The 15,980-nt window shown below is 39.5% G+C and overlaps 1 protein-coding gene across 9 annotated transcripts in view; it reads right to left on the bottom strand.

The window, feature by feature from the left end:
• The window catches only part of LOC140739160 (rap guanine nucleotide exchange factor 6-like), a 374,285-nt gene that overhangs the window by 245,963 nt on the left and 112,342 nt on the right, over positions 1-15,980 (bottom strand). For all 9 annotated transcript variants that reach the window (XM_073067168.1, XM_073067167.1, XM_073067164.1 and 6 more), the window contains exons 3-4: positions 13,935-13,991; positions 12,279-12,362 (exon numbers count right to left, since the gene is read on the bottom strand). In XM_073067168.1, coding sequence (XP_072923269.1) covers positions 12,279-12,362; positions 13,935-13,991 — 141 coding nt within the window. The remainder of the gene's footprint in view (positions 1-12,278; positions 12,363-13,934; positions 13,992-15,980) is intronic.

Consider the following 15,980-nt stretch of genomic DNA (forward strand, 5'->3'; position numbering starts at 1 on the left):
ATACTGCTATTTGAGAGGGAGAAGCGCAAGTCATATGTATCAGTATTGTAATGGAATAAAAGGGAATTAGAGGCATGAGAGAGGAGTTTGCCCAAGTGTTCTGGAGGAGGATACTGGCAGGGATGACAGCAGAGCAGAGACAGCTGGTTTCCGGGAAGAGTTCAAAAGCCACAGGATAGATATGCCCCACAGAAGCTGTTCTCAAATAGCAGGGATATACAATCGTGGCTGACAAGAGAAGTTAAGGACTACATAAAAGCCAAGGAAAGGGCATATAAGGTAGCAAAAGTAAGTGGGCAGTTGGATGATTGGGAAGGTTTTAAAATCCACAAAAGACAACTAAAAAAAGCTATAGAAGGGAAAAAAGAAAATACAAGGGCAAACTAGCCAACAATATAAAGCAACAAGGGAGGCGAGAGTTGTTATTGGACCACTGGAAAATGATGGTGATGAAGTAGTAATGGGGGTCAAAGAAATGGCAGATGAACTTAATAGGTACTTTGCATTAGTCTTCACCGTGGAAGACACTAGCAGGGTGCCAGAGGTCCATGAGTGTGAGGCAGCAGGTGTGAGTACCATTGCTATTACAAAGGAAAAAGTGCTTGCCAAACTCCAAGATCTTAAGGTGCATAAGTCACCTGGACCTGATGAACTACATCCCAGAATCCTGAGAGAGGTAGCTGAAGAGATAACAAATGCATTGGTCATGATCTTTCAAGAATTACTTGATTTTGGCATGGTCCTGAAGGACGAGAAGATTACAAATGTCACTCTTTAAGAAGGGAGGAAGGCAAAAGAAAGGAATTATAGGCCAGTTAGCCTAACTTTGGTGGTTGGGAAAGTGTTGGAATCTATTATTAAGGATGAGGTTTCAGGGTACTTGAAGACTAATGATAAAATAAGTCAAAGTCAGTATGGTTTCTGTAAAGGGATACCTTGCCTGACAAATCTGTTAAGAGTTCTTCGAGGAAATAAAGAGCAGGGTGGACAAAAGAGAGGCAGTGGGTGTCATTTTCTTGGATTTTTGGAAGGCATCTGATAAGCTGCCACACATGAGGCTGCTTAACAAGATAAAATCCTATGGTGTTACAGGAGAGACTCTAGCATGGACAGAGGAATAGCTGACAAGCAGGAGGCAGAGAGTAGAAATAAAAGGGGCCTTTTCTGGTTGGCTGCCAGTGACTAGTGGTGTTTCTCGGGGGTCAGTATTAAGACTGTTACTTTTCACATTGTTTATCAATGATTTGGATAATGGAATTGATGGCTTTGTGGTAAAGTTTGCAGATGATACAAAGACAGGTAGAGGGTAGGTAGTGCTGAGGAAGCACTGTGATTGCAACAGGACTTCGACAAATTGGAAAAACGGGTAAAAAATAGTGGCAGATCGAATTGGGAAATGTATGCTAATGCATTTTGGTGAAAGGAACAACAGTGCAGACTATTACCCAAATGGGGAGAAGGTTCAAACATCAGAGGTGCAGAGGACTTAGAAGTCCTCGCGCAAGACTCCCAGAAGGTTAATTTATAGGAGTCATCTGTGGTAAATATGGAAAATGCAATATTGGGATTTATTTCAAGGGGAATAGAATATAAAAGCAAGGAGATAATGCTGAACCTTTATAAGACACTAGTCAGGCCACACATGGAATGTTGTCAACAGTTTTGGGCCCCGTATCTCAGAAAGGATGCGTTGTCATTGGAGAGAGTCCAAAAGAGGTTTACAAGAATGATTCCAGGAATGAATGGTTAACATAAGAGGAGCGTTTGGCAGCACTGGGCCTGTATTCACAGGAATTTAGAAGAATACAGGGGACATCTCATTGAAAGCTACCAAATGTTGAAAGACTGTTTAAGGTGTATGTGGAGAGGATGTTTCCTATGGGGGGGGGGGGGGGGGGGGAATCCAAAACTACAGAGCACAGCCTCAAAATTGAGTGGTGACCTTTTAGAACAGAGGCAAGAAGAAACTTTTTTAGCCAGAGAGTAGTGAATCTGTGAAATGCTCTGCCACATACTGTGGTGGAGGCCAAGTCCATGAGTACATTTAATGTGGAAGTTGATATTTTCCTGATCGGTCAGGGCATTCAAGGAAATGGTAAGAAGGCAGGTGTATGGGGTTAAGTGGGATCCGGGACCAGCCATGATGGAATGGCAGAGCAGATTCGATGGGCTGAATGGCCTAATTTGCTCCTATGTCTTGTCATCTCATGGTCTTATGATTTGCAGTTTATTGTCAATCAGCTTACAAGTCAGTCTAGTCACAAAGAAAAACAGAAGAATTTACTTAAGTTCACAAAGTCAAACTTCAGAGACCTTTATAAAAGGGGAGTTGTTTGGTACACAAAAGGACGTAAGAAACAACGAAATGCTTTAAATCACTGAACTGTGGGTTCCTATAGGATCTTTGCATTTCTGGGCAGTACCTGCATAGGGGTTTATTATATATTGGCTTTCATTCCTACACTCGAGTGCCAAATACAAACTAAATAATTTGCATTTCAAATGAGCAAATTTACAATAAGAAAAAATATTTTGCTGAATTCAGTCAATACTTGCAAGGCATTAATTAGTTCTAATTAATCCCTTTTTGCTTCATCAAATTTCCAAGTTGTACTTTCTGCCTCCACTTATCATATACAACAGCCGACTGATCAAGTTGCAACCTCCCAAGTCATTCCCCAAATACAAAAGTCATAACTTATTAATAAAGTGCTGGAACATTTCTCTGGGTTTCAATGTTTCTTCTGTCCTCTTACGAGAAGGACAGGTTCTATACAACCTCTCCTTACCTTACTCGAAACCAGGAACCCAAACATCAGTGTGAATATGTCCTACTAATATCAAAATACATTTTTAAAGTAACAAAACTTCTTCAAAATACACTACTATTTTCCAAATGATAGTTTGCCACCCACCTTCTTGACATGACAGATCAGTTTTGAAGAAAACAATTCCCAATGCGATGATACTTATTTCCCAATCTGACTTGAAAATACAGAAACAAGTAGAATCTTTTACAAACAGGTTTCTATAGAACCCTATAACATTTTATTCAAAAATTTATAAGAATTTGCTGATGGCATAGTCCTGTGCAGAACAAAAAACCCCGACTGGAAAAATACTGGGACTCTCCAAGTGGCCTTAACAACCATAAATTATCAAGGATTGCAGTGGAAGATAAAGGCAGAAAGTCATCCAGGGTTCTGCATCTTGATTACTCAACTTTCTAGATGTAATTGATAAGGTACTGTACCTCAAAGTTAAATGCTGCCAGACAGTTAAATTATATAGCAGCAGATTATAAATTGGCTGAAATGATTTCTCCTTACTGGGTGGTTCACCCTGGGTATTTTGCAAGTACCGGCAAAACAAGCTTTGCACTTGACTACCTGCACTTGAGAGCTAAAATATGCATATTACAGGCACATTAAGTTTGAAAACTTTTTTTTATTTAACTTAAAATGTCCATGACAATGTGAACTTCATGAAAATCCCCAAATTCATCTGAGCATCCCCATATACTCCTCAATTCAAGGAAATGGGTAACAATCATGTTAATGGATCTGGAGTCATAGGCCAAACCAAATAAATCTTCCCTGAACTATATCAGCAAATCAGATAGTTTGTTACAACAACCAGTCCTGGAGTCTTGTGACTGTCACATGACCATGATGTAACTGAGGCTCTGCTGGGCATGATGTAATGGTCTTGTGATGGTGGAGTGATGTAATTTCCCCGCCAGTGAGAGGTCATGTCATGGCCTGTTTCAACAGGTATAAAAGGAGCACGCCTCGCTGTGACGCAGGTCAGTTTGTGGCTTAATTCGTCAGTGACTCCGTTCTGTTGCGTATTTGATTTTATGACACAGTTTCGTTTTAAAAGTGGAGTTTTAATTTCTACTGCAAGAATCGTTGTGCCGGCAGTTCTGAAAATCACTGCCAGTTAAAGTCCAGTCAGAGAGTGAAGAATTTATTGAAGTATGGAAAACCCGAAGGTTTGAGAAAAGTTGGTGGTGCTGGTGGCAAACCAGGTTCGACCTTACTTGATCCTCATTCGTTCAAGGAATTAGTAACCTGCGTCCGAGATAGCTCCTGCATTGTGAGCAGAAAGAGCTGGATGCAGCATTTCGCCAAGAAAAGGTCAGTGCCTTTAAGCCATTTTAATTTCCTTCGGGCAAGGCATATTTCGGCTGGGATCAGCAGTAACGTTGTGACGTTGAGAAATTCATTACTTCTAGGAAAGTCTCTCCTAATTGACTGTGTAAATCATTTGGTCTTTTGCATTTACTGCTTTTAAGAACTGTGTTCGTATTTCTCGTTTAAGGACTGTTCGAGCTGCCGTATAGCAGCTGACTTCCGGTTAAGTTCGTCGTTTGTTTACTTTTGGGTTTTTTTTTAAAGCAGTGTTTAATAAAAGTTTTATTTGTTTATAAAACAAACCTGTCTCAATTCTATATTCAATGTTGCTGAATCGTAACAATAGCATGCTCACAACTCACTAATCCCAACCGTATGTCTTTTGAATATGGGAGGAACAGCAGCACCCAGAACAAACCGATAACCACAGGAAGAACGTACAAACTCCTTACAGGCAGCAATGGGAATCAAAACCCTATCAGTGATCAGTGGCACTATAAAACAAATGCACTAAGCGCTATGCTACTATGCCACTTCATGGTTTTTGTAATTGATATATAATGATTTTTATAATTCCTGACTTACTTTAATATCATAGTAGCATCCAAACGCGAGTACCTGGATCAATAATCCAGGCTTCAGGATGCAAATACTCATGTCACCATATTATAACAGGTACACTGATACAGCATGTGCTTAGGATGCATTCCAACCAATGAATATACAGGCTTCCCCCATGATTCGAAGGTAGAGCGTTCCAATGAAATGGTTCGTAAGCCGGAATGTCGTAAAGTGAAGAAGCAAATACCATTTATTTATATGGGGAAAATTTGTGAGCGTTCCACATCCAAAAAAATAACCTACCAAATCATGCCAAGTAACACATAAAACCTAAAATAACAGTAACATATAGTAAAAGCAGGAATGTTATGATAAATACACAGCCTATATAAAGTAGAAATACTTTTCTGCAATCAATGCAGTACAGTACTGTCCACCGTAGCAAAACTTTCACACAAGCGCTTTCACCAGCACACTCAGGGCATATGCTCTCGGCAGAAACATTCGGCGCATGCGCACTCGGCAGCACTCTCGAGTAAACTTTAATCTATGAAGCTGCCAAATGAAACCAAATAAGAAATCATACCAAATAACACATAAAAATACACAGCCTATATAAAGTAGAAATAAGTGTAGTTTCACTTACTGGAATCGGGAAGACAGCGAGCACACTGATGATGGTGCATTAGGCTCAGTCGTCGGAGGTTGGGGTGGTGGAAGTTAGAGGAGACTGGGGTGTCATCTCATCATCGTCTGTTTCCATCAGGGCAGGCAGGTCGCCTTCTTCTATATCTACCTGCCTCAATTTCGAAGGTCAAGGTTCATCGTCTGCTGTGGCTGATGTGGAAGGCTTGAAAAACGACAGTATGCTTGATGCTTAGCCTTGCGCATTTTTCTATCATACAGTTCTTTGTAAGCACTCAAAACATCCTGCAAACCTGCCCTAAACCAAAGTACCCTTTCAAAATTAAATTCATACTTTTCTGCAGTCATTGCAGCGTTGTTAATTGCAGCGAAAATCTCACACAATTGCTTCACATTCAGTTCCTGGACGACTTCACTTCTGTGCTGTTCGCTACTGCGTTCGGATTCAATTGTTATCCTTTCCTCTTCCAATTGTATCAGCTCTTCATCTGTCAGTTCTTGGTCATGGGATGCCAAAACCTCTTTAACATCATCTTCGTCAACTTCCACAAACCCAGCCTCCTTAGCCAAACTCACTATTGCCGTAATTATTGTTGATGGTTCGAAGCTTTTAAAATCGTTCACTGCTTCGGGACATAGTTTCCTCCAAACACCATTTCTCATCGAGACTGCTAGCCTATCGAGAGCATCGCCAATGTTGTCGATTGCCAATTTTATATCGTACTCTTTCCAGATCTCTCGCAAAGATGCCTCGGAGTTGCCCTCTCTGTGGTACTTACAATAAAACGCATCACATTTTGCATATAGTAAGCCTTAACTGTGGCTATTAGGCCTTGGTCACACGGCTGCAGCAACGATGTCGTATTCGGCAGTAAGAACGCAACACGAATGTTGCGCAACTCCGTAATGCCAGGTGGATGAGCTGCACAATTATCGACAATCACAAGACACTTATTATCGAGGTTATTTTCTCTACAGTAATTTTCAACAAAGGGACCAACGTATCCACTCATGTACTCAGAAAAAAGCACTTGGGTATTCCAACCACTTGGATGTGAACAGAACACAACGGGAAATGTTTTATTATCAACGCCTTTAAGTGCCCTCTGATTTTCTGAATGGTACACTAGTAGAAGCTTAAGGACAGCATCACCAGCGGCGTTAATAATAGGCATTAGGGTAAACCTGTCCTTTGATGCCTTGTGTACCTTAGCCTGCTTTTCTTCTATCGAAATAAATGTTTTGCTCTGCAATTTTTTCCAATAAACTGCAGTTTCGTCACAGTTAAACACTTGCTTATATGAATAACCATCTTCTGTAATTATTTTCTTCAGTTCTGCTGGGAACTTTTTGGCAGCTTCAGTATCAGCCGAAGCACTCTCTCCAGTAAACTTTAAACTCTGAAGCTGCCCTCACTTCAGAAACCAATCAAACCACCTATGACTGCCTTTAAATTCCACTTTCGCAACACTTTCATCACCACCGTCCAGTACTTTCTGTTTCAGCTTATTAAAAAGACTGACTGATTTCTCCTTAAGTATAAGATAACTTAACGGAACACCACGCTTTGTATACCCATCAATCCACTCAAGCAAGACTTTCCATTTTATCCATTATTGGATGCCGACTAAGAGAGACCACTTTGCTACGAGCAGAACCAACAGTAACATCAGCAGCTTTCAAAATTCTTTCTCTCTGCACATAAATAGTGCGAATGGTGGACGCAGGCAAATTCAATGCGCGGACAATGTCCTTACTTCCTTCACCACGATCGAAATGTTTAATTATGTCTAGTTTTACGTTAAGTGTAACACCCTTATGAGCTCTTTTAGGCTTTTCCGATACAGGTACCTTAGAAGTCATCTTGCAAAATAAATCGACATACAGTAAAGCACAGAGGCTATTTTTTTCGCGCGCTGCCTTTCTTCGTAACAGAGAAAACACCTTCTGTTAGCGGAAACAGGTAACTAATGTAGGTCTTTCGTAACAGCGAGTTGATGTAAAGAGAACGTTTGAAAAACTGGGGACACCTGTATTAAAGGTCTAAAAAAAAAAGGCATTCATATTATCAGCATTGTTATATTGGGTACCTAGTATGAAACTTCCCCTTCCTACTCTGCTCCAGGAACTTGGGCAGATCAAGCAACAAATCACACACGACTACATGTGGAGAGGAAGTCAGTGAAGGGTAGTATCAAGCAGGTTCAGGTAAGTCTTGCAGCTGCACAGAACCACAAGATGGTGCATGGTTAGGGACTGGCACCACCTACTTCATGTTTTAAATGACTGACCAGATCCCAACTTCTGTCCCTTCACCTCCCAATAGATGTAATGAAATCTGCTGTCTTCCCTCTCTTTATCTGACTGTAAAGCTCTCCTCACCCCAGTGATCTCACTATAGTAACAAGCTCAGCAATGGGAACATGAATTTAAGCATGTTCAGCCAAAAATTGATGGAATCGGAATTGGTTTATATTGTCACGTGTACCGAGATACGGGGAAAAACTTGTCTTATACACTGTTCATACAAATCAATTCATTACATAATGCATTCAGATAGAACAAGATAAAACAATAGCTTTGCAGAATAAAGTGTTACAGCTAAAAAAAAATGTGCAGTGCAGGTAAACATTAAAGTGCAAGTACATAACGGGGTAGATTGTGAGATCAAGAGTCCATCTTATTGTACTAGGGAACTATTGAATAGTCTTATTACAGCAGTCTACGTCTGGTGGTACACCCTTTCAAGATTTTGTACTTTCTGCCCAAAAGATCATGAGATAGATTATGAGTTCAAGAGACAATCTTATCATACTAAGGAACCTTATTGGGATAGAGGCTCTTCTTGAGCTTGGTAGTACATGCTTTTGGGCTTTTTGTATCTTCTCCTTTGCAGAAAAGGGGAGAAAAGAGAATGCCCAAGTGGTGGGATCTTTGATTCTACTGGTTGCTTTACTGAGGCTACGATAAGTATAGGCAGAGTCCACAGAGGGGAGATTGGTTTCTGTGAGCTTTGTCTCAACTCTCTGCAGTTTCTTGCAATTACGGGCACAACAGTTGGCATACCAAGCTGTTATGCATCCAAATAGGATGCTTTCTACAGTTCATCAATAAAAAATGGCAAGGGTCAATGGGGCAATGCCAAATTTATTTAGATTCCTGAAGAAGCAGAGGTTTTGGTAAGCTTTCTTGGCCATGGAATCTATGTAGTTGGACTGGGATAGACTACTAATGATGGGAGAAAGTGGCTTCCATCATACGGAGGTGATGAGAGAGACCACTTGATTCAAATGCTATGTCAACCAACAGAGAAATTACTGACAGACCCAAGGAATGGCATGGAAACAGTGTTAAGCCCTGAGGCCCACATATTACCACACAGCAGCTGAACTACTCACATCAACACTGTAATTTCAAGTGTTCAGGCTTGGAGATGCCAGAAATGGGCAAGAGTGAAAATGAAACAATTTCACGACTTCAGCAAGTTAGGAACTATGAAGAATTTGAAGGGATTGACAATCATTTGTTGCAATGAAAATTAAAATTTGGAGGTAGCAATCTTTGAAAGCAATGTATGAAGGCAGTCCATTTCTACACTAGGTGTCTGATTTTGCAACACACACAAAATGCTGGAGGAACTCAGCAGGCCAGGCAGCATCTATCAAAAGAGTAAACAGTCAACGTTTTAGACCGAGATCCTTCATCAGGACTCCTAGCGTACATTGGATGCATTCCTCCGTTAATAACTATTAGGAACTAACACACAGTTTTATACCTTTTTAACTATTTCCACGAAACTGTGCATAATTGGGGCAGCTGCTTAATTGGGCCAAAATATACTGTCCCAATTAACCAGAATCCACTGTATCAAAAAGGGGTCAATTAAATCAGGTTGTATAAGACTCTGTTACAATCATCATTAAAGATTAAAAACAAAACTTCTATTCCAACAACAGATCATTTAACACCTTTATTTATTTAGAGATACAGCATGGAACAGACTCTTCTGCCCCAACGAGCCGCACAACCTAGCTAATCACAGGACAATTTACAATGGCAAATTAACCTACTAACTGGTATGTCTTTGGACCCTGGGAGGAAACCAGAGCACCTGAAGGAAACCCACGTGATTCACGAGGAGAGCGTACAAACTCCTTACAGACAGCGCTGGAATTGAACTCTCAACTCCGGAAAGCCCCAAGCTGTAACATCATTGAACTAACTGCTCTGCTACCACGGCGCCCATCTCTGCCTCCGCTATCAGGAATACACCAGAGCTTTTTCCACTATTAAATAAGATACAAATAATTTTTGCATTACGTTCATTATAAAAATATAACAAAAGTTGGGGTACTTTTGTTGTTTCTCTATTTTTTTTCTAATAAGGTTCACTTCCTTATACTTAGACTTCCACATTCAGTGAGTAATGACTGTGGTAACTTTTTTTAATTATTTCTACTTCTATTCTAATATTTATATCTGTGCACTTGTAATGCTACTGTAACACTATAAAGCAACTATAAACCTGATTCCACAAGTTGTCTCTCTTTAGGGTGCAACAAAGAAAACTTCTGGATCTCAACACATAATTTTCTGTTTTATAAGTTAACAAATGAAAGAAATGAAGTTTTAAAACATAGGACATTATAGCACAGTAGAGGCCATTCAGCCCAGTGTTGTTCCGAGCTTTGAACCTACACCAAGACTACCGTAGATTCCGGACTACAGAGTGCACCTGATTAAAAGCCGCTGGCTCTAATTTTAGAAATAAAATCAATTTTTTACTTGTACAGGCCGCACCGGATTTTAGTCCGCACCGGATTTTCGGCCGCAGGTGTCCCACGTTGTAATATGAGATATTTACACAGAAAGATATTACACGTGAGGATTTTTTAACTTTTAATTAAATCCATATGGTAACATAAACAAATACATATTGCAAATGCTTTTTTTCGAACCGTGCCTGTAACGCGGCTACTTTTAAATATACGTTGCGTATACTTCTTTACTGAACAACATTCCAATATCTCCTAACGACTGGTAAAAAATATATATACTGCAGCCTACCAGGAAAAGTTATTGATCGCCTTTAACTTAACAGCAGTGTTTTCGCTCCGCCGCTCCCCCCACCGTCCCGTTTATCGCAAACCGGTATCCCACAAGACGCGGCGAAACCGGGTGTGACGTCATAGCATCCCGCGATGTAGTACAGAAAACAAATATAGTTAAAACAGTTCTAACTTTAACTAACAAATGAATTACTAAGCGAAAATATTATAAACTAAATAACTGCCATAAAGGCAGCACAATGCTTTTCTTCGAGTGTTTTCCATGTTGATGAGGGTGAGTACAAATGACTGATTTACAATAATTTAATTGTGAAAGTGCGCTTGATTTATCGTACAATTTCATTGGACCTCTGTGAACTACTCATCAATTTTATTGGTCTACTGTTACGAGGCAAAATGTTTTTGACGGCATGAAAAAAAATAATACATTAGCCGCTCCGTATTAAAGGCCGCAGAGTTCAAAGCTGTTCAAAATGTGGGAAAAAAGTAGCGGCTTAAAATCCGGAATCTACGGTAATTTAACCCTTCCCTCCTACATTGCCCTCCATTTTCCTGTCATCCATATGTCCATCTAAGAGTTTCTTAAATATCCCTAATGTGTCTACCACCAACCCTGGCAGGGTGTTCCACACACCCATCACTGTGTGTAAAGATCTTACCTCAGACATTCCCCCTTATACTTTCCTCCCATCACCTTAAAATCAAGTCCCTTGATATTAGCCTTTTCTGCCCAGGGAAAAAGTATCTGGCTATCCACTCAATCTTTGCCCCTTACGATCTTGTACACCTGTATCAAGTCACCTCTCATTCTCCTTTGCTCTAAAGAGAATAGTCCTAGCTTGCTCAACCTATCCTCATAAGACATGTTCTGTATTCCAAGATCCCTCTGTTCCTCCACACTGTTAAGAATCCTGCAATTCTGTCTTCAAGTTCAACATTCTAAAGTGAATGACTTCATATTTTTAGGGTTGAAACCTTCAAGGGACAGTTTAGTGCAAGGCAATAAATACTGACATTATAGCAATATTTACATCAATGTGCTAATTTATAATGAAAAATAAATATTAATCTCCTCTGTTCTTCTCTCCATAGATGCTGTCTAATTTAAGTATTTGCATAATTTTCTGTTTACTGTAAGACGGTAAGCCACTGGCAAGGTGAACAGTAACACCAGACACATAGCAAATAGAATGACACAGAGTCAGACAAAGGTGGTAAGTGAAGTGGCGAGGGCTGGCAAGCAGTGGTGAGAACTAGTTCATTATTGCCGTTAAACATGACGAACGTATCAATATCTGATTGTGCATGGTAAATTAAAATGCATGTATTTTGAGTTATCATAGTTTGGATTGTACTTCAGGCTCTTTCTGCAAAAAAAAAAAGTTGTTAACCAAATAAATAACCATGGGATAAAGCATAAACTGAAGACACCTGGATAAGGAAGTTAAACCTTGGCTGCTTTGCAGCGAGGAATGTGCATCAATAACAAACAACTAAAACTGAGATTATAAATCAACTATTTATGCAACTAAATGGTAAAAAAGACCAGCTGCTAGAAATGTACTGCATTTCTCCAGCACAAAAACTTTAATTCAGTTCTGGCTTATTGATTAATTTAAAATTCAGATAACTCACCTGAAAAAGGTCACCAGGAAAAGACTAATAAAGAGCAATGGGAACTGAGACAGAACTTAGCAAAAAGAGTTAAGATTTCATTGCAACAACAGTCCCTTTACAATGTAGTTCCAAGTGAATAAAAGTGGATATTTCTTACATCCCACAATACACTTGTTTTTCACTGTCAATTATTTGAGTGTCAAAGTCCAAACATGGTTGTCATTTACACGAAGAAAAATGCATAAATTACCTGCAACGTGGAAGAAACATGGATTCTTTGATAAATACACATCCCGAAAGGAGGATATACCAGCAGGTTGCAATACTATCAGGACTAAACAAAAAGGAGAAAACAGGTTAAAGTATATTGTACAAAACACTAAAGGACAAAAGAAAATCTGTAGAATGATTTGATAAATTTGTAAATAGACTGTCAAAGAAACAGAATAATTACATAGATAAATTTAAGCAGAACTAAATCATAGATATAGAACTGTTTGAGATCTGCCCACTATGGTGGTGTCACATGCAAAATCCTAATTGGTGTATAGACAGAATCTGGACATTCAGTCGTGAGTCTATAGAGTGTAGAGGGGCTTTAAAGATGCAGCCTTGTGGGGAACCAGTATTGATAACAATAGTGGCAGAGGTATTGCTGGCTATCCCACTGACTGCAGAAAGTCAAGGATCTAGTTCCAGGAGGGGTCGTTTTGGGATTCAGGGTCCTCAGTCTAGGAGTTTGCGGTACTAAAACTATAGTCAATAAATCAGAATCTGACATAGGTGTCTTTGTTATTCAGATGTTCCAGATATCAATATAGGGCCAGGGAGATTGCATTTCCCCCATGGACCTATTTTAGCAGTGATCAAATCACAATGGGTCATGGGTAAAGGTTGACTAAGAGGCTGAAGTTGATGTGTGCCATGACTAGCCTCTCAAAGCACTTTGTGACAATGGAAGCTAGAGGATAAGACTGGCAACACTATCTGTCCTTCACCGTTCCTTAAACTGAACAACATTTCAAAGGATAATTAAGGGCAAATCACACCGTGAGGGAGGAATGAGACAGACTGGAGAAGGATGACAACTTACCATGAAAGACACATTAAGAAACAAGAATTATTTTTTTTACAACAACGTTGAAGTTTTAGATTGTCTATCATTGATATCATTCAAATTTAACTTTGCTAGCTGCCACTCATACCCTAGAATTCAATACTCCATTTCTATGATTACTATAGTAACTTTACTATGTACTGTACTCCTAAAATCTTGGTAATTCTTATGACAAAATAGTTTATATGAGAATGAGTATTAATGCAAAACACTTCCCTCAACTAGAAAGAGACCTTGTTTCTCCAACAGTTAGGGTAATGTTTAATTTTCTCCTTCCATCAATTCAAAAACTCATCATGCTTAAAAACTTAAAATACACATTAAAAATCAGCAGTCAACATAATCCTCAGTGTGGTGATACAAGACTCCTCTGCATCAGTCCTGGTTGATAATCGAAAATCAAATTTCCCACAACATTAGGAGTGACTGAAAACTGGACAGGAATCAGTTGAACTGAGTGGCTACTTCACAAACCACTGTAATACAGATTTCATAGTGCTGCAATGAGGGAAGCTATATCTTCTACTGATAATTTAACATCTTGAAATAGCAATAGAAATAACATATCTATTGATATTTCAAGATCAAACATTCACCCAAGCACCTAGCAGTTGCACTGAAAGCATTAGCATTTTTTGGTAAATTCTGCATAATTCAGCATTATTTGCACTGTAACAACAAAACCAGTGGATGTTTCTGCAAGGACAGGAAGAAACATTGCAACATAGAGATAAATGTGAGTTTAAAACTGACAAACACATTGAAAGACGTGACATTACAACTACTTACTAGAACAAGACTTCATTGGCATCATGCTTTTCATAACGTACTGTTGTGCACATCAACCTGAAAGACAAGCATTAGCATAGTAAAGGTTTAACGTTATTCTATTGTAAATACCATTGCTAGATGATAACATTTGAACCTCCTAACTTCTAAACACCAGAAATAATTAATAAATGATTTCAAACTAAACTCAGGGTCAACAATAGAGGAAGTCCAAAAGATGACTGATCATTTTTGTTTCTAACTGTAGTTTACTGCTACATTTCAGAACTAGCATTCATGGCTGAAACTTGGATATCCAAGAACTACAAATATTCAGTCTGGAAGAACACAACAGATAGATGATCACTACGAATGTAACATTTACCAAGAGATTCAAATAAGTTGCTCTGGTTGCTATATTCTCAGTATCCCATTTGGGATTTTAATTAGGATCTCTAAACATCAATTTTCTCTTTTTTTTCCTAAAACCAAAGTCTGGAAGGATTTAAACTACTGAGTTGCAGTAATCCCACATAGCTAGACTAGTAGGCAGCCTGTGATCCCAGGGGATCATAGGTTTGCGCCTCTGGTGGACTGTGACCTCTCCAGGGCGCTAGCCCAGGGGGAAAGATTTGAAAAACTGGCTGTGCCCATGCAGCAGGTTCCCCCGCTCCACATCACTGATACAGTTCAAGGAAAGGGCAAGCGCCAATACAGCTTGGCACCAGTATCGTCGCAGAGGCTGCCAGCGTGAAGTTGTAAACAACATCAAACTGCCTTAGGGACCCCGGCTCCAGATTTCTTTTTCGGGGTGTACTCCCAAAGCCTCTCCCATGGGTGAGAATGGCCACAAGGCAGCACAGGTTTAAAATCAGAGTTTTCCTTCTCCTAGGTCCAAGGCTGACAAACCCACCTTCCCGAAAGCTAGACTAACAGATCACAGAACTAGTAAATCAATTCCGCATTATTTCTGTTAAATAAATCCCAGTTCCTAAACATGATTTATTCATTGTGAAACCTGAAGAGGATCAAAAAACAACTGAGACCAAGCTGATCATCCAATGAACTGGTGCATGAATGCACTATATGAAAGGGAACAGAAGAATACCCTTGGAGTTCCTACAGTACTGGTGGATCTCTCTGTGCGGGGCTGTTATTAAAAGAAACAAACTAGTTATTCCAACTCTTCTAAGCCTATATTATTGCATTTGATGGGTGTATCTCTGGTGAATAGTTTCCCCATTTGCTCAATGCAGAGTGAGAATACAGAAAACCAAAACAATCCATTTAAGATGAATGCAGATAAAATAATTATCTAAAACATTTAAAATTAAAGATAGAGTCAGAATCAGGTTTATTATCACCTGCATGTGACGTGAAATTTGTTAACTAGCAGCAGTTCAATGCAATACATAATCTAGCAAAGAGGAAAAAAATAAACAAAATAAAAATAATAATAAACAAGTAAATCAATTACACATGTTGAATAGATTTTTAAGAAACAGGCAAAAGCAGAAATACTGTATATTTTTTTTAAAAAGTGAGGTAGTGTCCAAAGCTTCAATGTCCATTTAGGAATCGGATGGCAGAGGGGAAGAAGTTGTTCCTGAATCACTGTGTGTGTGCTTCTGTACCTCCTACCTGATGGTAACAGTGAGAAAAGGGCATGTCCCGGGTGCTGGAGGACCTTAATAATGGATGCTGCCTTTCTGAAACACTGCTCTCTAAAGATGTCCTGGGTACTTTGTAGGCCAGTGTCCAAGATGGGGCTGACTAGATTTATAACCTTTTGCAGTGTGGTACAAAGGCCCAGGTTCTGCAACATCTCAATCAGGAAATGGGAATGATAGTATTAAATGCTGGGCTAGAGTCAATGAATAGCATCCTGACATAGGTGTTTGTGTTGTCCAGGTGGCCTAGAGCTGTGTGGAGAGCCATTGACCTATTGTGGCAAAAGGCAAATTGCAAAGGGTCCAGGTCCTTGCTGAGGCAGGAGTTCAGTCTAGTCATAACCAACCTCTCAAAGCATTTCATCACCGTTGATGTGAGTGCTACTGGACAATAGTC

Source organism: Hemitrygon akajei, chromosome 15 (genome assembly GCF_048418815.1).
Source record: "Hemitrygon akajei chromosome 15, sHemAka1.3, whole genome shotgun sequence".
NCBI classification, from domain to species: domain Eukaryota; kingdom Metazoa; phylum Chordata; class Chondrichthyes; order Myliobatiformes; family Dasyatidae; genus Hemitrygon; species Hemitrygon akajei.